At 25.9% G+C, this 24,996-nt stretch overlaps 1 protein-coding gene across 4 annotated transcripts; it reads left to right on the top strand.

The window, feature by feature from the left end:
• The first annotated feature begins 161 nt into the window (after positions 1 to 161).
• Positions 162 to 24,292, top strand: LOC135926016 (uncharacterized). Of its 4 annotated transcripts, none has more exons than XM_065461656.1 (9): positions 163 to 533; positions 1,027 to 1,431; positions 9,004 to 9,117; positions 10,871 to 10,972; positions 18,786 to 18,853; positions 20,207 to 20,568; positions 20,682 to 20,764; positions 21,239 to 21,820; positions 22,445 to 24,263. In XM_065461656.1, the coding sequence occupies exons 1-9, from the start codon at positions 257 to 259 to the stop codon at positions 24,148 to 24,150; spliced, it is 3,699 nt and encodes a 1,232-aa protein (XP_065317728.1). In that variant the 5' UTR covers positions 163 to 256; the 3' UTR covers positions 24,151 to 24,263. The 4 variants fall into 4 exon arrangements, with proteins under 4 accessions (XP_065317729.1, XP_065317728.1, XP_065317727.1 ...); XM_065461655.1 differs by having other exon boundaries at positions 163 to 575; XM_065461658.1 differs by having other exon boundaries at positions 415 to 519.
• Positions 24,293 to 24,996: the final 704 nt, after the last annotated feature.

Raw genomic sequence — 24,996 nt, 5'->3', positions numbered from 1 at the left:
TAGCGGTCTTTGTTTTGAAGGTAAAATCAAATAAAACACTTTCAACCCTATATGTGATGTCAATATTAGTGATAGTTACACGACAGGTTAATAATCATTTGATTTTCGCAGATCTATAGAATTTTAGAATATTTAGTTAAACTATACAATAGAAATATAACCAGATATTAAAACTAAAATAATAATTGTGCATTCAAATATGATTTGCCCTTGATAAAAAATATGACAATTATGTATAGATCTTATATTAGTCTTTATGGCTAATGTAAATACCGATTGTGATTTATCTTCCCAAAAAAACATTCCAAACATATCTCATACAATTAAAATAGATCTACCTCAAGAATGCTATACCGATGTCCATTATTCCTATAACAATATTAAAAATCCCATAAATTTTAAAGCTAACAATATATTAGATTTTTTGGATAATGAAGAAAATAGAAAATATATGATGGAGAATAGTAATAATGTTGTTAGAAGGAAAATTCCTTATGAAAATAATAAAGATTGTTTATGGTATTTGAAAAATTGTAATGAAATTAAGAGAAATTTTATATATGCAAATGATAAAAGTAAATTATTATATATATTAGGGATCTGCAAAATTAGGCCCAGCAGGCTTGGGCCTAATTCTATTTAAAATAATCAGGTTTGGGCCAGGCCTGGCCTAATATTTTTTTAAAAATTCAGGCTCCGTCGGGTCGGACTTTGGAATTTATTTTAAATATATCCTAATTTCTCAATTTTATATTGAATTTTTTATGTAAAATAAAAATATTTTATTTTATTTATTGAAACTAAATGATATAACATGTCTTTTATTTTGAATAATTATAAAAATTAATTTTTATATTTAAAAAATTTTGGATCGGGCTGGGCTTGAAAAATTATATTCGATGCAGATCACTAATATATATGTCTATTTAATTCTTGTTAATTAAAAATTAATTTAATATAGAACTTATATCAAAACTATTGTTAATTATTGATGTTTATTTTATTATTTTTATAATATATAACTAGGTACATTAGCTCTTCAAGCTGGTCGCACTGTTGTCAATTGTAAAAAAATATTAGATAATAAAAATTCCATGATAATTAATTCCCAAGACAAGATAAGTGATAAAATTAATATTGATATTAAAGAAAAGTGTAGTAAAATGGAAATTAATACTAAAATTTTAAACTCAGATAAATGTTTATTGGATATCAATAATAGAGATATTAATAAATGCAATATTAACTTGTATGATCAAGATGACTCTCTTTTGGTTATACCCTATATTTATGCAATCAATATTTTGGGGAAATATGTACATAGATTTACAGCCATTACAGATGATATGCAATATCTATATAATATGTTCATTGATTTTTTCCATAATCATGTGATTGATAGATCCATGGAAAGAGCATTAGAAATATCAGGTTTTTTTAAAATTAATGATGAATATAATATATTTTCTTCTATATAATTAATAATAATATTTTTTGATACTTGTCCAGAATTTTGAATATTTTAAGAGATGAAGATGATTTATGATAATTTTTAAACTTAAGTATGCCGAGGGAGAGGATAAAAGAATTATTTACTAAATTTTCTATTTTTGGAAATTTATATATTTAGCCTATATTGGAGATTTGTGAAACTTGGCCTGGCTCATTTTGGCCTATTAAGAACTTTTACACAAATTGCCCAGATTACTCCTAATTTTTTGTACAGTCCAACATGGCCCATTAAATTTTTCTTAAAATATTTGCCAGGCCCAGTCTTTTAAAATTTTATGAAAAGTTAATTGTACCTCTATTTTATAAAAATATGCCTTAGACTAATTTATTTTTACAGAATTTTTAATATCTATAATATCCCTTTACTTGAATGTCATTTAAGGCACTTATATCTCCTCTTTAGGACTATATTTTTACAACAACCTCTTTATAATCAATTTTGTTTGATATCTGCAATGTTTTTGGATCATATTATAGATAATTTGTTTAATTTATAGTGAATATACTATATTGTTTTAGATTTAGTATTTTTGTTAAGCTCTTAAAATATAAAGAAATAAGCACATTGTAATTTTTTTTAAAATATTATTAATCAAAATTCAAAGTTGTTAAGGGATCGAATCAAAAGATTGCCTATCCTGGATTTGATCCTAAATTTGTCAATTTTTGCACATTTATGATCCTGACTTAAATTGAGGATCGTGATTGAGATCATTTTTTTTAACATTCGATCCCAATCATTTTAAAAATTAATTTTTTACTTAAAAACAATAAATATAATAAAAATTGTGAAAATTAAATTAAAATATTATTTTTTAAAAAAAATATCTATCTACATCATATTTTATCAACTTCCATTCCACTATATTTTATATATCAACAATTTCTTAAAGAGAATGAGAATCTTTTACCATTTCATAATTTACATAAGTATTTTACTTTATGTGAAATGGATGGAAGTAACTATACAAGATCAGTGCAAAATGCTATTTATGTAAGAACAAAATATCTTCTTCAAGGATTAGTAGTTCAAACCTCAACTAAATATAAAATTAATTTTAATCAATATTATATAATATTAATTTTAATCAATATTTATGATATGATCATAAATACGATAGAGATGATTGGCCAGGCCTGACTGTTAAATTTGAGAGTGCTAAGTTTTGCATAGATTTATTTGAATGAACACTAGGGATGTACCGATATTTTATATCGGATCGGATCGGGCCGATATTTCGCTCATTTTAAAATATCTGATATCGGCAAATATTATAAAATTTTCCGATTATAAAATGGCGCTTTTAACAAAATTTAAAAAAAGTTATATCTAAAAAACCATTTATTTTTATAAATAAAATCGAAATACATTTTTATGTTTAATTTTTTTAATAGAAATAATTAGTTAATAAACATTCTGCAATATAGTTATTTTTTTTCGCATTCTGTTTAAAAAAGTGTTCATTAATCTCTTCAGTATCTGTTTTTAGTGATGCTAGTGATATTAACAGTCCCCATCACCGCCGACATATCTCTAATATAATAAGAAATCTTCGATATATTAATTTTAAATATTAATTTCAAATTTCATAATATATTTTTTTATTACTAATTATGTAAATAGATTAATGTTATTACTTATTATATAAATAATAGCAATTGAATTGAATATAAACTATAACTGACCATTATAATATATTTAAATGACATATGTTATGGTATAGTAAAATTATAGATGTTGTACTAATAAAAAGTATATTAAAAATTAAAACCGGTAACTTTGCAGAATACAAAATTAGATATGATATCGGACGATTATCAGCCGATATCAATTTAATATCTGAAATATCGGATCGGATCGGCCTCCAAAAAGTGGTATCGGTAAACCCCTAATGAACACTTATTTAATAATAAATTAATTATCATTTCTTAATATAGATTTCCTTCACTTTATGATGATAGTAACATATTAGCAGCAATTATTCACTCAAAATTTAAGCTAAACTGGCCTTATATTAATCTGCCACAAAATCTATTGGTAAAAGAAAGGTTAATTGCGCATTTGGAAAATATGAAGGATCAACCACATGCAGATGCTTCAAAATGTGTGGATGAAATAGATACTTTTTTGGAAAAAAATTCTTCACAAAATGCTCGTTCTATTAATAATTTTTTTATTCAAATGATGATTCAATGAATATTTTTAATACCTATGTTTAAAAAAAATATTTATTGAATCTAACACACCTTGGGCGCTTGTTTAGTAAAGCTCTAAACATGTGCTTAATGAAAGACATGGATTTTAAATGATAATAACTTCGAAAAAATTTTATTATTAAAAACTAATTTTAATTATAAATAAATATATTTTAATTGTTATACTTATATTATATTATTCAATTACAATAAATTTATACCATATTTAATTTATTTTTATATTAGTTAATTTCGCATCAATCAGAAATTTCCATCAGAAATTAATACAGGTTCGTGATCATGATCGCGTTCCTTTTTTTTAAAAAAAAGGTCGATCCTGGATTTCGATTCTCTTTTTTTTGAAAAGATCGTGATCGGGATTCTATCTTTTTAAAAGGATCGATTAACAAGCCTGTCAAAATCCAAACATTAGCTTGAAATTAAAAAAAAATCAAAATTTAAAAATCAGTTTTGAGAAGCCCTGTTTCATTTTTTAGGCTCCATCATTGGGCTGAATCGTAGGGTGCCATAGTGGGGGTTTGCAAATAATTTTATGGATGAGGGCCTAGGTGAGCTAATATTTATTAAAAATGATTTTAAAATAAATTTAAATATTGCATATTTTATTATTTTAAAAATTTTAAATCAGAATAATCATAATCAATAAACGATCCAACAAACCAATCAATAACAATGGGGAGGTTGATAGATCACCATTTTTAAACCAATAGTTAGGCAAGTTAATTTTTTCCCAAAACTATGAAGGAAGGGGTTATTAATATGCATGGTTTGTGTGATAAATCTGACCTATATTTTAATATGCATGGTTTGTGTGATAAATCTGACCTATATTTTAATGAAAATAATAGATATAAATATTTCATTTCTGATAATTCTTCAAAAATTATAATTAGACATGTATCACACTTTTATCTTCCTCCTACATATCTGGCAGATTCTTTCAAATATATATGATGATTTTAATGACAAATCATGAGTTTCATTTCAACTAGGGCTGTGCCGATCCACATATTATTCACCGATACGTTCCGATATTTTGCGATATTGCTTCAAACCGATTCGATATTTATACCAGGAATGTGAACCCTTCGACAAAAAATAAGGGCCCAGGCCCGGGTTCGGATACAGGAATAAAATTTGAAAAGACCCGGATTCAGGGAACATATAAATAATGACTCAAAATATGATTTTTTTTTCATTCATTTATTAATATACTTCAATATATACATATTCTTAATACATATGAAATATTTAAAAATGAAATAATCCACATAAAGTAGACAATATAATTTCAAAGATAAAATTCATGTTCTACCCTTACCTAAAATAGATAGTTATCTTTATAAAATTATTGTACTTGTGTCGCCAGTACAGCCATGAAGATTCTAGATAAGATATATAATTCAGGATATATCCCAGAATTTTCTCCCCAGAATTTTAAAATATATATATCCTTATTTATTCTCTTAACTTCTGAGAACTTTACTATTAAAGATGCAATAAGCATATTTTGATCCTCCTTTCTATCTGATGATAATTTGATTTTTTTCTTCTCTATCTAAAAGTAAAATTTTAAGATCATCAATGTTGCTATCATTATTTTTATTATCATTACAATAGGTATTGTCGTAGCCTCCAAGTCCAATATATTGTAAATAATGGAGTTTTGCTTATGCCATAAATCCTTAAGATGGTCTTTAGCCAATACTCAATAAAACTTGATATCGAGGGCCTAAATATATAGAAGCGTATACAACACTATTTTGCAAATATTGTTGCTCTCGAATTTTCATGTTATCTAATATTTCATATAAAAAGGACTGTAAAATTTTCTAAATCTAATCGGCATCTAATCCATATGCCTTAAAATCAAATAAACATAATTGTTCTGATTGTGATCTTAATATTGTTATTTTAAAGGAACTAATACACTAGTAAGGTCCTTTATTTGGCACCAATTATCTTCCGACAAAATCACTTCACATGCTCCTATAATAAAATCATTACAGAGATCTTTCAAGCTTAATAATCGTTCAAGCATCATACAAAGAGGACCAACGTGTTGTGCATTATCATTTAAATTAAAATATTATTACTTGTATTATAAAATAATTCACTTTCAAAATAATTAACGTATTTCTATAACATAGCATATTAATAAATTTACATAATAAAATATTATTACACTGGAAAATAATTTATGATATCAATCTCTAAATAAAATGGAAGTTCAGGAAGAAAATTGTAAGAAAAACGCTAAGATAAAATAAATGATTCTACAAAAAAAGTTAATAAAATTTTAAAAATTTATATTATTTTTTAAAAAAATATTTTTATTTTTAAAATTTTTTATGACACCTAGAACCCTTGGACCCTCCATTTTTAAAATGGGTCCTGATTCGGGTTCAGCCAGAATACTAGGGTTCGGGTTCACATCCCTGATTTTTACTGATTTCATTGAACCAAATGTAATTAAGAAATTAATATTTTTTATGAAAAAATCGAATTATGCATTTAATTTAATTTTTTTATTTTTACAATTAAGACTAATTAAAAAATATGTAAATATATATATGTTATAATATATCCATTTTATGTTGGTATGAATTATAAATTTGTAATATTTAATATATAAAATTATAATATATTAGATTTTTAAAAATAAATATGAGCTCTAGATTTTTTGCCAATAAGCTTCTACAATATGGACTATCTATATCTCCTGCCGTACTGAAGGCAGACTCAGATGATTCCGTAGATAATGTATTTTGCAAAATTATCTTTGTCTTTTGTAGAATATTTCCATAATTCATCAGATACCATATTTAAAAAAATTCCTTTATTTAAAGTATAAATAATAAAATTGGCTTTATTATTTAAAAAGATTTAAAATAAATAAAACTTTGGGTGTTCCTTTCTATTTTTATAAAAAAAAACTTTAAAAATATTATAAATCTATTTAGAGGGTTTTGTGCATTTGCATTGCATTGTTTAAAAAAAATTATTCAGAAAATATTATAATAATGTAATATAAATATACATAACTTAAAATAATAATAAAAAAAAAGTAAAAAGATCGAATCGGGTTTTTCACAGGTATCGGCCCTATCCGACATTATCGGGAAACGCTAAATATTGACGCCGATCCGATATTTAATATCGACACAGCCCTAATTTCAACCCAACCCCCTCAGATTTTGTAAAATTTTTACAGAGGTTGGATATGTTTTCTTAAAAAAAAGATACAATTTTAGCCACAAATTCCAAATAGCAGATGAGATAGGGCCTCTAGAGGTCGAAAATAGGTGGTATTTTGGGCAAAATGCATTCCCTTTAATTTTATATATCTTTGGATTAAGATAGAAGCATCATTTAAATTTTTCGATATAATTTAATGGTAGTCTTTAAAGTGAAATAATGTTCGATATTGTTTATATAGTTTAAATTAAAAATAAATGATCATAAAATCAAATCAACATTTTTTTCAATTATTTTTATAAATGGGTATTAGATTAATTAATAAAGATCAAGTTAGACCAAGTATAGGTTTACGAAATATGGCACTTGAATCATTAGTCATTGTAACATTTCTTAACAAATATTTGATAAATCATTAATTGTAAAATATTTAAGCCCAAATCTTTCAAATATTTTTATTATTTTTATGTATCTAAAAGATTTGAAAAATTAGCGGGTGGATATTGTTTATGTAAATGTAATATATTGAATTCTTCTAAAATACTCAATTTTACCCTTTTTTTCAGATAGTTTTTCATATTGGCATTATTTTTTTATTTTTATAGAAATTGCTATTATAATTAAAAAAATGAGCAACTATTTATATGTTTAAAATTTTAACTCGGTGTTGCTAAACGGCTCGATTTGAGCCATTTGTAGAAACGGCTAACTCACTATTTTATTCACAAAAATATTTATGCAAACCTATAAGATTTGGCTCATAGATGGTACAAAGATTTGTACATCAATTAGATTTTCCTACCTAAAATATTGAGTTAGCCGTTTTAAAATGGCCACTAGTTGTAATCCATTCAGCTTAGATAAAAATTTACATCATAAAGATCCCAGAAATTTAATTGATCAGCCAGAATAAATCATTAACAATTAACGATAAAATTTGGTAAAAAAAAATTACATTCTTCATAAGTATCACATTTCCTACAACATCCATATTTCACGAGAAATATATTAATGATGCTGCTCTTAAGCATAAATTCATCTTTTTAATAGTATAAAATCTATCATTTAACTATACCATAACATGAGTCATTTAAATATATTTAATGATCATTTATAGTTTATATTTATGAATCTAAAAGTATATAAAATATTTTTATTGATAAATCACTTATTTATGTATTAAATTAATCTATTTACATAATAAGTAGTAAACAAATATTATGGAATTGGAAATAAATTTTTTTAAAATTAAGATACTATTTTATTGGAATGATTTTATAATATCGGCCGATAACCGATATTAGGTGAAATTTCGGCACAATTCGATAAAAAATATCGGTACATCCCTACTTTATTTTCTATTATTTGTATTGTTAAATTTATTGTATTATTTAAATGATTGTGTAAATTAAGAATTTGCAATAAAATATTAAAATTGTAGCAATAACTTTCTTTCAAAAACATCATTTGTTTTTCCCGAAACAAATGGGTTCTTTCATCCTTAGTGTATTCGTGAAAATATTATGACCAAAAATAACTATAGGATGCTGTCATCCCTAATGTATTATCGTGAAAATATTATGACCAAAAATATTAACTATAGGATGCTGTCATCATGTTCAAAACACAATGGTACCGTTTATTTATTCCAAACTAAAATGATGGATTTAAAATAAATATTTCAAAATATAAAATTTTTATTTTTCTGATGGTGCAGCAATTCAATATCAAAATTTTAAAATAATTCATAATCTTTGCAATCATGAACTTAATTATAATATTAGGCATGATCCACCGATAAGCTAATCTTTTTAAAAAAAAATTGGGCCGGCTTACTTTTGCAGATCTTTAGTTAATATCCTTATTAGACTTTTCACAAAATAAATTGAGAGTAGGCCATCAATAAAAATTTTCTAAACACTATTTTTCCTCTGATTATACTAGATATATAACTTTAAAATATATCAATTAATTGATAAAATTCTAAATTTTTTATAAATGGCGGTTAGATTGTCTCTAATGCTCTACCATTGATATATATTATTATTTAAAATATGTTATAACAAAAAAAATAAGGCAATTTAAACTGGTGGACTTCTAAGGATCAAAACGAGAATCATCCATCATCAAAACTATGGGTAATTAATACGACGAGGGACGGGAACTGTTTACTACATGCCATATCATTAGGTATATAAATTTATTTGTCATCCTATTCCAGAATGAACAAATGATAGGAATAGGATACAAAAATACGAATCAAATATTTGCATTATTTGTATTTGATTCGTATTCATGTTATTGAATTCCTAAAAATTATTCGATTCGAAAATTAAAATCCTTAAAAATATATTTAAAAAAAAATGAATTATTAACATTTAAAAAAGCTATTTATAGATATGGAAATAAAAATTAAAAAAATAAATGATAAGGTTCCGCAAAGAATATATGTGAAATCTTTACGAATAATTTCAAATATTTTGAATATTTTCGAATGTTTGCGTATAAATTGATAGAATATAAGATAAATATTATTTGATGAATAATATATTTTTCTTATTTGCGATTTTGTTATTCATATTGGAAAAATACGTAACAATTACGAATAATTTGTTCTAGGTATAGAGAGAAAGAAGTAAAATAAAAGGAAAGAAATTAAGAAAGTCAAATGAAAGATTGTAGTACTAGAACAAAGAAACGCATGAATACGAAAAATGAATGTATTAGAGAAAAAAAATATTGATTTATAAATATAAAAAAAATGATATATGATTTTCAAATAGTTTATTTTCATGTTAATAATTAAAAGTGTTGTTTTTATATAATTTATTCCGTAAATTTAAAAAAATAAAGGTTTTTAAACTTTGGAATTGACATTCGCAATTTAGCCTTCAAAATAAATTATACGAATCGGCACTATATGAGAAATTAATGACTTAAAAATTATAAAGCCCCCCCCCCCCCCCCCCCCCTCCCCTTTCTTTTAAAAATATAAACATTTATTTATATTGGTCTTTTTAACATTTATTTGTTAATTAATGTCATTTAAAATTCGATAATCTTTTAAACGGGTATTGTAATATTTAGTTATACATTCTGTATAGATTAAAATGATTGTTTCTTTATATTATTTTTTTTTAAAAACGTTATTTTATTTAGCAGTTTAAATCAAGGCTTCGAACCTGAAGCTGTACCGGGCGCAGATGACATTTTTCTTGAATTCAAACCTGAATCACCCGAATTCATGTTTGGAAAAGGTTCGGTTCGGGTTCATACTAATTTTTCCTTAATGAGGAATTGTTGGAATATGTTCGGATTGTGCGATTGAATCAATTTTAATATTGATGAATAAAATAAATTAATATTATTGAATTTTCTATTAGAACCCTGCAAGGTCTTTCAAACCCGGAGCCGGGCCGGCGGTAATTCAGTAAAATATAGTCCCGCACGGATCAGATCTAGGTGTAAAAAATTTATACCTGGTTTCAGGCGGGCTCGTGCTAGGAAAAAATCGATTTGCAGGTCTCTGTATTATAATAAAGATATTCAATACTTATGATCATTCGCTTTGGTTATAATTGAATAAAATATTATATTAAAATAACCCTTTATTTTTTTAAAAAAATTAACATTAAAAAATGTTAATTGACGTTTATAAAACCGAACCGAGATCTTTTATATGGTTTTAAACCCGAAGCTGGCTAAAATATTTTACGGGTTCGAAGTCCTAAATTAAATTCTGGACCGAATGCCACTTTCTTATTAAATCGTTGGTATATTAACATGGTTCTTAAATTCTACACCTTACGAAAAATCTTAGTTGTTAATCATCAAAATAAAAACCCTCATTATTTATTTATTAAAAAAAAACTCTTCGATACTGTATATCTTCCTATTTCTTTTATGTTATTTTTTTCATCTATCCTTTAATGCCTAAAATTAGCCCTATATGGTCACGAGGACAATGCACTCGAGCTCAGGAAACTATTATTCCAAACCCTTTTAAATGACAATGACGATCAATCCAAAAATATTTCTAATAATGGTATTATTTATTTGTATATATGCCATGATATTTTTTTGAAATAATGAGTGAATGAGTCTATGAAGAGATTTGAAAATAAAATTAACAATTAAAAAAATTCAAAATTCGTCTAGAACTAGAATGCCATATAAAAGCATCCGAATAAAAATTGAAAATAAATTAATAAAGTTTTATATAATATATCAATTATTTTTTTTATGGAGTTTTTTGTTTAATAATTTTAGAAGCCATAGACACATACTGTTCATTTTACTCATTAAATAAATAAGAGGTCAGTTGTGAATTTAATATAAAATACGTGATAAAAGCGCATCATATCTAATTTTGTCGATACAACAGAACTATGCTAGGTATATTCTTTATTTCCTTCAAACTGGATATTTACATTTTTGGGAAAACTTAATATAAGAGGCCCGCCCTTTACATTTTAGTGGGCAACTCACATGCACCTATACGTATAACAGTTCGAAAACTCTTATTTGAAGATCTGTTGTATAGAGACAATTGGATTAATAAGACAAGAACCTCTGATTTTTTAAAGTTATTTTCTGGGAGATTTGGCCTATTTTAAGTGTAAATTTGAATATATAATGTGTAATGCTTGATTGATTTGAATACTATTTTCATTCGTGATTTTTGAGCTTATAATAAAATAGAGGTTTGACAATCATATTTAAATCAAATTAATAACTTATAATAAAAATAATTATATATAAAATTAAATACCTTTGTAATAAAATCACATTACCCTTTATTTCATAATGTAACAAAATTAAAAGCAGTAAAATCATAAATTAAAAACAATAAAAAGTAATAGTATCTTAAAAACTAAAATTACACAAATTAAAAAATATATATAATGAATGTAATAATAATAATCATACTTTTTTCGCGAATAAAATCATCTCTAATTTGCATAAACAACTATAAAAAAATATCTTTTAATAGTCTATATATAAAATAATAAATAGACAATTTTCCCTAAAATACCATTTAAATGTAATAATATCATAATTTTAATGCAATACAAAATCTAAATTTTACTATTCGCATTTGATATGTGAATTCTTTGCAAAATTTTATTCAACTATCACAACAGATATCTCCCTAACTTCAGAGTTTACGCTATTTATAAAAGACTACCCTCTCATTTTGTATCCTGATTTTCAGTTTCTCCTTGCAACTACCTTTGTTGTCCAAGGTATTTAACGTTCGTCACTCTCTTGATTTCCTCAGATCCTTTACAAAATTTCCTATTATTGGTGTATGTGGCGCTAGAAAAGAATAGTTGTTTAGTCCTATTTAGTTCTTCTTTAAATCTATCCTAATAATAACTGTCATCGACATAAGATATCATCCTATTCCCTTGGTGAAGAAACCTTCATGGGCCTTGATTTTTTAATCAGGCCCGGAAAGCCCACAGTAAAATTATTTATAGTTCCTGCCATATTTGAAAAAATTCTCAAGCCATAATAAGTTTCAAAAATTTTTCCCAAGCTCATGTAATTTTATTCAAAGAAAATAAACAATATTTCAGTGTATTTGGAATTTTGTTTGCAATGCTTAAATTTATTATTATTAATTTAAATTTAGGAACTGGTTTAAATAAGTTTGAATTTTTTTAGGTTTAAACCCATTTAAAATTTTCTCTTGATACCCAGGCCCGCTAAAAAATTTATTAGGCCCATGAAGGTCTCTGCTAGTGGCAGTTTTTGTCTAAACCATGTCCCAATATATAAGTGGAAACTAGTGTATCATTTTGCACTTTGTTCAGAGAATAGGAGAAATGGCACAACCCTGTTTAACTCCTTTCTTGATTCTGAAATGGGACTTAGATGAAAGGTTATCATAAGGATTCCTGAAAGTTATGATTATGCTCGGGAAAGGTAGTCTATCTCTTTTATTTGGCAGTACATATACATTTACATTATAGTTGATTTGAAGCTTATGTTTACATTATAATCTACATCTTTCAGAGATTGGCACAGATATTTTCTATATTTTGGGATATAATTGCAATGATATAAACCTAAAATAGGTTTATTAGTTTAATATTATCTCGTTATTTATTTTTTTAGTGAGTGCAAGCAAAGGGAGTTATTCCCTATAGATTCTATTAAGTTACTCTTCAATAGTTGCAAATAAAAAATACAAATAATAAAGACAAAATTGAGTATCTGAAAATTCTTTCAATACTTGAATTAGATAAAATAAGATAACAGATATTGCTAACCATATTGATATGTCTATATCTTCAGTGAATAAATTAAGACAGGAAGCTTTTCTTGAATATATAGGGGGCTCATTAGGAATATTCAATTTACAAAAAAGGCTGTAACAAAAAAGATTTCTCGGACATCGAAAGAAAAGTTATTGATATTTTAGCCATTAATAACACGTTTATAATCAAGATTAGAGAACTGCAAAGTAATTTTTTCGCAACCCGAGCCCGAGCACACATTTTTTAGTCCGACCCGACCCGAGCCCGAATAAAATTTTGCAATTTTAGTTTTAATATTATAATAACCAAAAAAAAATTTATGTTTATTTATTCAGTTCAGCCACCTTAAATAAAAGTTTATTTGACGGCCATAATCTATTCAAGATATATATTAAGTTGCATTTTATTAAATTTGTAAAAAATATTATAAAACGATTAATATACAAGCGAATTTAAAAATTATAACGATTATATAATACAATAAGCATCATTTATGCGAATATAGATATGATATAAAAGTTAATAAATATATAAAAATATAATGAACATATTATATTATATTGACCTCATCAATATCATTATCAAAATTATCACAAAGTGAATAATTATGATATATAAATAAAGATAATCATATTAGCTCCTTGGTCGGTAATAATTGGAATTTCCGATAAATAGGCCCTGCTGTATCCTGATACAAAGAATACATGGATTTTTATAAATATTTTTAATGAAATCAATACCTAACAAGGTGAAATTTCTAATAATTTCCTTTTTGATATTTTCCCCTGTCTTTTTTTCCTCTTCAAATTTGCATGTAAACAATACAATTTTATTTAGTTTCCAGGAATCATTTATAAAATGAATTGTTAGAGTTACATATGATATTTTTTTATAATCATCAGTCCAAAGGTCTGTGGTGGCTATAAAAAATTATTAATAATTTAACCATATTTTCATAAATTTGTTACCAGCACATCGACCCTTTTTCATATATGAGTTTAATATAGGAAATAATTTATTGCGGATACCATCAGCAGTATCTACTAAATTTCTAGAAATTGTCGTAGGATTTGGAATGATGCTTTTAACATCAATATTTCCATATATTGAACCAATTTTGGCAAAATATTGGCAACAATCAACAAAGCCTTCCCCATGAATTGTATAAAATGATCTCAAATCACGTCCACAAAACATAGTAAGCACCTTTGTGCACTCTTTTTTCAATTTTGTACAACTTTTGAGTTTTTTCGGATCAGTACCAAAAAGACTATCAATTGTTAATTGTGTCTTTTTACTCTCTGCTGTTGTACTTGTATTTGTATATACACATTTATGTCTTTTAAGTTGATTTGTGCCTAAAATAATTTAATAAGATCATATTTTATGTATAAATATCTAACCTGTTGTTATTGAATTATATACATAAATAAATTTGCATATAATACAAATGACATAATTAAGCTTTTCTTTATTTTCATCATATATAAATGAAAATTTCTTCCATACATCGGATTTTCCATTAAGATTCTCCCTTACTTCATACTCTTTTGTCTTAATCTTTTCACCAATTCTTTTTAATTTTGCATCCATTGAGATAATTTTTTTAATATGGCTGTGTCTAAAATCTAAAAAAAATATTTAAAATGACTTTAATCAATTAGATTGAAATAAACAGAGTTGGGTAGTACTGCGAATACTTGTATCTAAGATACATGATACAAGATCCCATTATATCTTGTACTCAGTATATTTTGACATTTTTAATGAGATACTAATATATGTATCTAAGATCCTTAATTCTGAAAAGAATCTTGTATCTTTTTCATTTTCTTGACAAAAGATACAGTTCAGATTCTTTTTAATATTCATGTTTTAAATTTTACATATCACAGTATACATCTTAATTTCTTTGAGAATCTTGTATTAATTTCCTAATTTTTTTCTGCCATATTTTAAAATATTGACAACCAAAATTAGCTGGAAAATTTACAACTCATATTAAGGTAGATAGATAAAAAAATAATAATACCAAAACGAAATAAGTAAAGATTATAGTTTATATATAAATGTAACTTAGAATATCATTACCAATTTTATATAATATTTTTTAATTTCTAGGATGATTAACATTTATGGTAGTGAAATTTAAATTATAGAAATAAGTTCCCCTGATCAAATCCCAATCTTAAATTTTATATGGAAATTTTTTAAAACAAATGTTAAAAAAGACAATGTATAGGCTAGCTAAATAATAAATAATAAATAAAACTTATCTTTAGTACATAAAATATGTCTTATCTTGTAATTCACGGGAAACACACAATTTAGTGATAAAATAGTTTGGTATCCGGTTGTTAGGTTTATAAAATAATAATTAATAATGACATGACATGTTAATATGATTGACATTTTAATCCTAAAATGTGATAAATATTAAATAATATGATTTTATAATTAATATTATAAATTATACTGACTATTTAAGATATTAATATTATTATTTATTTTCAGGTCGGGGGTCGGGTCGGGCTACGGACAGCCCGTACAGTTCTCTAACGGTATGTACCGATCTAATATCAGATTAATATTATTTATCATTTAAGCTCTCGTTTTTGATCGTAGATTTATCGATCGATATTTAGTTTTCATAATCCCAAAGTTTCAATAGGATTGAGTTATGGCGAGTATGATGGAAGATATTCTATTCTTTTTTAAAGCCATCGATAAGATGACATTTGTGAATCGGATCATTATCCATGGTGATAATTGCATCTGAAAAGATTGATATTAATTGCCTAAGATAATCGAGGAAGAGCAACCCATTATAGGCAATAATTCGATAGTATATAAGTCTTCCAATTCCTGTTTTTTTATGATATCTTACCGTACTTTACAAACTTTTATAATCATATGTATGATTTTTCTGTAAATTGGTTATCGAAGACTACCAGTAAATTGGTATTAAAGATTTATACTTTATGACATTTGTGAATCGGAGCGATGATAATTGCCACCTGGATGGATTAATATTAATTGCCTAAGATAAACTAGGAAGAACACCCATTGTGGGGTCCTTCAATAATTCGATAGTACACAAGTCTTCTAATTCCTATAGTGAAAGGGGGGATATTTTTTACCAGATGTTAAAACAAAATAAAATGATATTATTATATTTTTATTTTAATCATACTTAAACATTAATCTATGTTACAAAAATATTAAACAACTTTTTTAAATGTCACACTTAAAAAAAAATTTTTATAAAAAAATATAAAAAGTTTTGTCATCACATATTTTCTTTTACCTAGTTAAAGATATTTTATATAGAATAATTTTAAAAATAATGATAAAATATTCATCTTAGTTATTAGATCTTAGTCAAAATCTTTTATTTCTGAATATAGTTTTTTTTCTCCCACTCTATTTTATCATATTTGAGATATAAATTATTAAATATTTTATTCAATTCATATATTACATATTATAATAAGAAATATATAAGAAATTACACTAATACATGAATATTGATTATATAAAATATGAAATATTTATGGTAGTTCATAGTCATCCCAAATTTCTTGCTAAGTAGTTCCTATTCAATTAAAATATTAAAAGTTAATCGTAATTTATTATATAATTAGATTACTTTAGTCAATTAGTAGTTTACGATAGCCCAGCTCCAAATAGTAATTTGTCTCTCAATGTTTGATGTGTCCTTTATTTTTCTCCCTCTTTGTTTCAGAGTGAATTCTTTAAGGGATCACCAATAATTTATGGGAATGTATCCCGTTTTATTTTATGAATCGAGGCCTTCGACCTATTAACAAATTTCGCTATGTCCTTAATCTTCATCTATTCCTCCTCTGGCATAGCTAAAATCTTCATTACCATGTCAATCTTTTCTTTGTTCCAACAATGATATGTTCTTTTGGGTTTAGGAATAATGGAGGAGAGGATGATTTGTATTTTCATTAATGGTAGCTAAAGAATTATTAGTTGAAATGTTAGAATATGATTCATAATTTTCCATCTCATTCTCATCTGAGATGGGCAAGGAATAATTTCAGAAGTAATTGGGTAGAGGAGAATTATTAAAGTTATGAGATATTATACATCGATAACTAATTAAATTAAATTAAATATGAAAATATATAAAAAATATTGTAAATACACTTTTTATGTAAAATTAATTTTTTTTAAATTGTACAAACTTCAAGTGGCATTTTTTAAAAAAGTTGTTTAATATTTTTTTAACATAGATTAATGTTTAAGTATGATTAAAATAAAAATATAATAATATCAATTTATTTTGTTTTAACATCTGGTAAAAAATATCCCCCCTTTCACTGTAGTACATAAGAGACTAATGTTTTTAACTTTAGAAGGAAGAACTGTCACCGTTTGTGTGATATAGGGGCCCAGGCATATATAGGTATAACATATAGATTTAACCTGTTTCCTTGGAAATATAAAACACCTTTAGGCAGTATATCTGTCAAATACTTTTTACCCTGAGGTATATTTAGTTGATCGGGTTCTTTCCAGCCCTTTTTAGACCCTATTTTTTAAATATATTTTCTTATTATTCCTTCATTTTTAGGAAACCTGGAGGTAGATTTTTTATAATATCTTTAAATTATAAACGTGTTATTTAGCCATTAAAATGTTAATCTTTTCTAGGTTCTTTTTTCGAGATTCGATTTGATACTGCTTCGAAAATCTTTCATATACCACTTAATAATTTTTGGTTTTTATTGTTTAGGTAAGGTAACATAATGCAGCTCTGGTATATCAATAATTATAGCTGTGATGAATCAGCTGTGATTTCGCTAGCGATTAATTTCGTACCACCGAACAAATCCCACTTACTATAAATTAAATCATATAATGAAACGTTTAATATTTCCCCCATTGAACCAATTTGTCATATACAGCTAAAATAATTTAAATAATAAAATTTTTAAATTTCTGGAATAAGCCGAAAATTGATGAAAATATAAAAATTCTGGCCGGAAAATTTTTTTAAAAATAATCTTGGCCCGGAATTTATTAAATATCCTGGCCAGAAGTTTTGACCTCTACAGGTCGCTGACGTTTGTGAATATTAAGCGTTTGATCGGATTTTTTGATTTGTGATAGCGAATTTTTCAGTCCAATAAACTAAGAGACTTGATAATTTTTATCGAAATTGAGGAAATGGATGTTTTAAATATTTTTATTAGAAAAAAGAATTTAGTTTATAAGTTAAAAAAGCCTCATCAAATTCCTATGAAATTAAATTTAAATAAAATGTATTTTATCGGCATTTTTATATAGCATTTAAAAAAAATAATATAGGTAGAATTATTATAATTTTACGGCTCAAGAAGCTTCAAATAAATGATAATTAATATGCTCGAATAACTACCAGTTTATTAAACTAGGGGATATTCATTTTTGTTTTTTAGGGATTTTTTTTAGCTTACCACTATATAATTCATATTATCATTCTATAAAATGATGAAAATTTTATGAATAGGATGCTTGGATATAGACCATTCGAATCTAATATTCTAGCTATAATTATTTTTTATTAAAAAATATTTTAAGAATTAATGTTTCCTGGTGGTCCTTTTCAAAGGAGATGGAAATATAGGCAGATGCTATTGAATCAACAAGTTCACATTTATTTCAAATTTTTCTTCTAACTTAATTTGAACTGCAGTATTTTACAATTAATTAACGCCTTTTTAACTTAATTAGTTAATGTATACATTTTATTTCACCAAATTTAATATTATTAGTACTATTTTTATTAAATTTATTTAATAATATGTCCGAGTTAATTTTATTACAAAAATAAACCAGACAAATTTTATTTTACCCAATGGATAACGACAACATGGTAAATTTTATATCACAATTTATTTTATTTATATTAATTTAAAATATATATATCATAACTTTTAGATCAATATTTCTATACAATCTCTGAAAAAAATCAAGAAATTTAATATTATATTTTTTTTGGGCACCCTCTAGATATAAATAGGGATAATTTTGACACAAATTTTAATAATTTTTTTAAAAATGTTGGGATTTTAATATATTTAATGATTTTATTAATATAAAGTTATTATTCATTAAATATAACAACCACTCTGACATCAAATGTCCCGGTAAAGAGATTAATGTGGCTAAAAATTTACAGATGAACAAGGGTGTCTTGATGATAAAAATTTTATAAATGTTTTATTATTATCAATCAATTTTTTATAATCATTTAATGATATATTCTGTATATGATTATTTAATTTTATCAATAATAATTTTAAATGCATATAGATGTGATATCTGTTCAGAGGAATGATGAAAATTTGTTATCCGTTCGGAACAGTTTTAATTTGCACACTATCAAGCCTTATTATATCATTCTTTTTTTTTTGAAACCTTCTTAGAATCTTAAATACCCTTTAAAACCTTAAATATTTATCATTTCTATTTTTATTCTAGTATATTATGTTTCCATAAATTTTATTCGATTTTTTTAATAAAAATTGAAATAAAAATGTTTCAATTTATATATATCGATGAATATTTTTAAATCCAAATTTATTTCTCAAATTATAGCACGCCATTCATTTATTATTATTTTTTTATCTTTGGGATGATATTGAATAAACAAGCGAACATAACGGCTATCATCATTTATCATTTTTCGATTTAAATTCATTCACCGTTCATTAAGTACCCATCATCTCTTGTTTGTAACTACGAAATATATTTTATGCTTGGCAGGGTTAGATATATTTAATAGGTCATTGGTGTAGCTAAATATAGCTTTCTATAATTCACAGAATGATCATTTTTTTAAACTTTAAAATGTAGCAAAAATGGGAAAAAAATTTCGTATGGTGCCTACAATTTTGAAAAGTGGGTTCGTGTTCTTAAATTTGACGCGGATTTGAGGGTTCTGTTTTCGGTTCCAAACTTTTAATTTAATAAAAAAATTCAAAACGAAAATACAAAAGTATGGTCTATCCTTGTGCCCAGACGAGTGGGATCGGGAATGGTCCGCTATATTAAATCAGTCAGCTCCCATACCATGCACCCTCAAAAAAGGCGACGTCAATAGCGAAAGGAATTTTGGGAGCAATCACGGAAATCTTCAAAATACGCACACCTATTTAAGCCTCGAGGAAATACATATCTACGTTATGGCCAATATATTGAACCGGACGATAATAGTGGTGAGCCCGGATTACCTCAATGATATTAACGGCAAACCACTATCACCCATAACCTTCGGTGGCATATACCTTCCCCAAGATTTTTATATTCAGAATAGTAATGGAAATATTACTTCTAATACGGATCAAAGTGTCCATAAAAGGTATGTTCAAAAATAAAATAGCATTTCCACCATTTTAATGTCATTTTACTATTATATTTTATAAATGTAAAACGAATAATATAATTTGTATGTTAACTTTAAAAATAAAATAGAACACCTATTATAATAGCATACGAATCGTCCCATTTTTCGCCTTTAGTTATAATGGATATCGATTTGCCCGAAAATTCTATTGGTAAATCTAATGACATTCAAGATTATGGGTTATTTTTTATTAATTTAAAAATGGGAATACCCTATCTATTCACCTAATATTTTATTACAAGGCTTTTTTGTATCCCCATTATGATCGGAATTGAGTGAAGATTAGATTATTGTTTAAGGTTTTCTTTCTTTTTTTTTTCAAAAAAAATTAAATATTTCCCTTATAATAATTAATTATAAGTTTATAACCATTACCAGTAGTAGATAATTTTTCTCAAATATTATTAAGTAATTTATTTGATATTTATAATGAGAATAAAATCAAATCGAATTATGAGTAATTAGTTTTAGGTATATATTCTTATCAGTTTTGAAATCGTAAATTTTTTATATATAAAAATTTAGTTTTTGTAAAATTATTAAAATTTTAGATTCAAAATATTATTTTTAAACGCGTAAAAGACATAAATTCAAATTCTAACCTTTTTATTTTTATAATATATAGTTAGAATACCATTATTTCACCAGAACCACCGACCTTTGCCTATTCAATTTCCCGTCGATCCTTACTTACTTCAAAATGAAGACAGAATTGCGGATTTTAACGATTCCTCCTCTTGTCAACACAGAAATACACCATATAACCATCGTGACATTTATAATTGCAATAATTACAATACCCTGGACTTCAGAAGTTCGAACAGCAAATTATGCGGAAGTAGTATTAAGAAAAAAAGGAATAAAAGCGTCCCCCCACCCATGATCCAAAATTATGATCAACTTTCTACTAAACTTTTTAATAAACAACAGCAGACCGATGATTTCGAAATGTTTAATACCGTGGATCGCTTTACCCCCTTAAGCGATACTCAATTAGATTACCAGTCATTATTGAATTCTTATCTAAACGTATCTCATATTAAACCTAAATTATTCGAATTAAAACTTTACCTGTCCCATTCATCTCATGGGATTAATTATAATCACGTGAATGATTCTTACACTACCGAAATATTTTGTGACAATTTGATGTGTAAATTCGAAAATTTTTGCCAGAGCAACATTTATAACAACGATTACTACAAAAGTAATACATAAGATATTTTATAAATTATACATTTCAATCTAATATTAATAGTACTATTTATCGGCTAAACTTGATAAATACCCAATTTGAATTCTTCAAAATAATTAATTATTTAAATGAAAGATCCATTAATTGGCATAGTCAAAATGAAATATTATATGTTCATAAGGGTTTAAGGAAAATTTGAGTTTTTAGCAAATTTTTAACACCTTAATCATTTATAGCTCGCGACTTTTAATTTTCCTGCTTTTGCAAAAATTAGATTCCAGCATGTTTAGTAGAGGGCCTACACCAAATAATTTTGCCATTTTTATATTAATTTTAAAATTTTTGATGAAAATATTTTGAAATTTACTGAGATGTAAAAGTAGTCTATATCTGTTTATACGATTCCGTTAAATGCAGGTCTTTCAAAATTAAAAAACGAACATTAAAAATTTGCTAAGTACCCCGATGAAGCATAGCACTTAATTTGCTTAACCAACCTCTAACATTATTTATGGTAAAACCGCCAGTAGTTATAGAGGCCTCATTATGTTTAAAACAAATATAATTATTTAATTTGTCTCGTAATATAATAGCTTTAATAATCTTTTAAATGATGTTTTTTTTAAATAAATTCAGTCAATCGTTCGTACAAGGAAATAGGAAACAAGGATGATCAACGCCATATTACGAAACAAACGAATGATTTTAACCATTTTACTCCCCTAGAAAATTATCAACTAACTAAAGATTTTTTGAGAATCAATCCGATCCCATCTCACTCAAACCAAATTCATCGGAATGGCTTGATACCATCAATTTATAATGACACTTTTCTTAATAATAAATTAGATTGTTATACCAACTATAAAAATATTCATCATGATATTGATAATATCAACAATTTCAAAATCAATTACCATACCAATACTGATTGTAGCGCTAATTATCTAAGTGATAAAATTATAATGTCACAAGTCAATACACTCCACAATCATCGTTCAAATCACATTTTGAATATTATTCCCAGTTCTGATTTTAAAGGGGCTTTAGATGACAAAGTCCAAAGATCTAACAAAACCTATCGAGAGATAGGTAAAATAGTAGATTGGTGTTTGACGACAAAAGAAGGCCATAATAATAAGATTGGTGGGATTGGTTCGCCCTTAAAAACACTCGAATGGGACAAATTGCATTACGATAAGCCAAAGATTAAGGTTCCAGATACTGATCGTGACAAAAGTTCGATAACCGACGACAACAATCCAGTATATAAAAAACCATCGCTTATTTTAGCTGCTAGATACTGTGATATTTCTAAATCTTTATCTGCTATCAATGATTGTGTATTAAATTCCTTCAAATTATCTCCCGTTTTATCTAACGATAAAAGGGCTAATTATGGCAACAAAGAACAATGCAAGCTTAAAATAAAAGGTGGTGATAAAATTGATATTACTAAAAATAAGAATAAAACAAACGCAAATAGAAATTCGACGTTTTTCCGCGACATTCCCTGGACTCGAGACCTGCATAAGCCTGTCGAAAAAAAAAATACTCGAATATTGGCGAATTTCCATGATACCAATAAGGATATAAAATTTATACGAAATAACAAAGATACTAGACTATACGCCTTGCAAAATATAAACAATAATAATTCCAACGATTCCCCAAATTCTACCTTATCACCTCCCCACCACAGATCGCTCTGCCACCCTTTCTCATTTCACGGTTTATCTCACCACCACCACAATAATAAACGAAATTCCCAATTCTTCGCCCCTCACCCGATATCTTCCACTCACAATATTTTTGAACCAATCCAAGATATAACATGTCATATTGAGACCCGTAATACCAATAACGATAATAATTCCAACCTTGATAAACATATTCTTATCGAAATCCCTTGTACTAATGATAAAGCTTTAAACAATAGTTGTAGAATTTATTTAGACAACATTCACCCCGAAGATAGTCATCCAAATCTAGGAAAGGAAACGTCGGACTATCGCTATAACGAGAGATTGCTATCAAAATTTGAGTCGACGCTCAAGATAAATAAAAATGGGTTGGCATTAGCCAAAATGTTACGCTCAATCAAGCACAAATTTGTACATTCGCACAGGGCTCAACTTATAATCAATGGTTTACTTTTAGACTGTAATTCCGCACATGGCTGCGCTGATGTGGATGTTTGTGATGCTAACGTCATAGGCGACAATTTATTAGACAAAATTTTATGCAATTCCAGTTTTAATAATGGGGTTTTGATTAAGCGATCCAATAGTTTTCGTCTTTTGAAACCGAAGCAAGAGTTATTGTATAAAGAATCACCATAACGATTAATATATATTTTTTGAAATTTATTATATACAAATTAATAGAGTTTTATCATTTTATAAAAAAAATATTTATAACAATACATCTCGGTGGAAAAAATTAAAATTTTTATTATTAATACTTAACTTCTATATAATTTAGATTCGTAAATTGAATCATTACTTGTTGGTAATTTATAATAAAAGACTTCCATTTAATCTTTTCTCTCATATATAATTTTTTTATAATCGAAATCTCATTTATTAATTATTATTGTTATTAGAAATTATTATGAAAGAAAATATATATTTATTTTAAATACCATAATATTTTTACTTTCCTGAAATTTAATTTATGTAATAAATAAAATTCTAATTTTAGCTTTATCAAAAAAAATAAAGGTTTTGTTTTATATTTAAATTATTTTTATCTCAAAAAAGTGCTTTTTCTATTTTTTACATTTTAGGAGCTTTTAAACTATAACTTGTATCAGCTCTTTTTTTCTCCCAAACTTATCTGGGTCCAAACTCCATTCAAGCTGCATGAATAAAGCATGACATCTATTACATAAATTGTTGAAAATCTTCGCAAAGGCGTAGCCAGGAATATGGTAGGAGGGAGGAGTATTAGGCATATTTTTTCCCAATTTAGAGGCCTTTAGGTCTATTTATTGTTCTTTGGTTATATTACAAATTTATAAAAAAATAATTTAGTTTTTTTTTACTAGAAATTTTGAAAACAGGTAAATTTCTTAGGGGGATTAGCTCTCCCCCGCAACGTCTATGCATACTCTTTAACTTTAAATATATTTCACCAATATAAAAATGTCCCCGAGATGGTCAATCCTTGAGTTCAGTATTGTTAAA

Source organism: Gordionus sp. m RMFG-2023, chromosome 3 (assembly GCF_954871325.1).
Source record: "Gordionus sp. m RMFG-2023 chromosome 3, tfGorSpeb1-WG-v2, whole genome shotgun sequence".
NCBI classification, from domain to species: Eukaryota; Metazoa; Nematomorpha; class Gordioida; order Chordodea; family Parachordodidae; genus Gordionus; species Gordionus sp. m RMFG-2023.
The sequence above is the reverse complement of the archived record's forward strand: the minus strand, read 5'-3'. Positions and strand labels throughout refer to the sequence as shown.

Bases quoted from the DNA above. Each gene is read 5' to 3' on its own strand.
- LOC135926016 (XM_065461655.1), top strand. From the start codon at position 257: ATGGCTAATGTAAATACCGATTGTGATTTATCTTCCCAAAAAAACATT. The intron at 576-1,026 runs GTAAATTATTAT...ATATATAACTAG, and splicing joins TATATATGCAAATGATAAAA to GTACATTAGCTCTTCAAGCT. The intron at 20,569-20,681 runs GTATGTTCAAAA...AAAATAAAATAG, and splicing joins GATCAAAGTGTCCATAAAAG to AACACCTATTATAATAGCAT.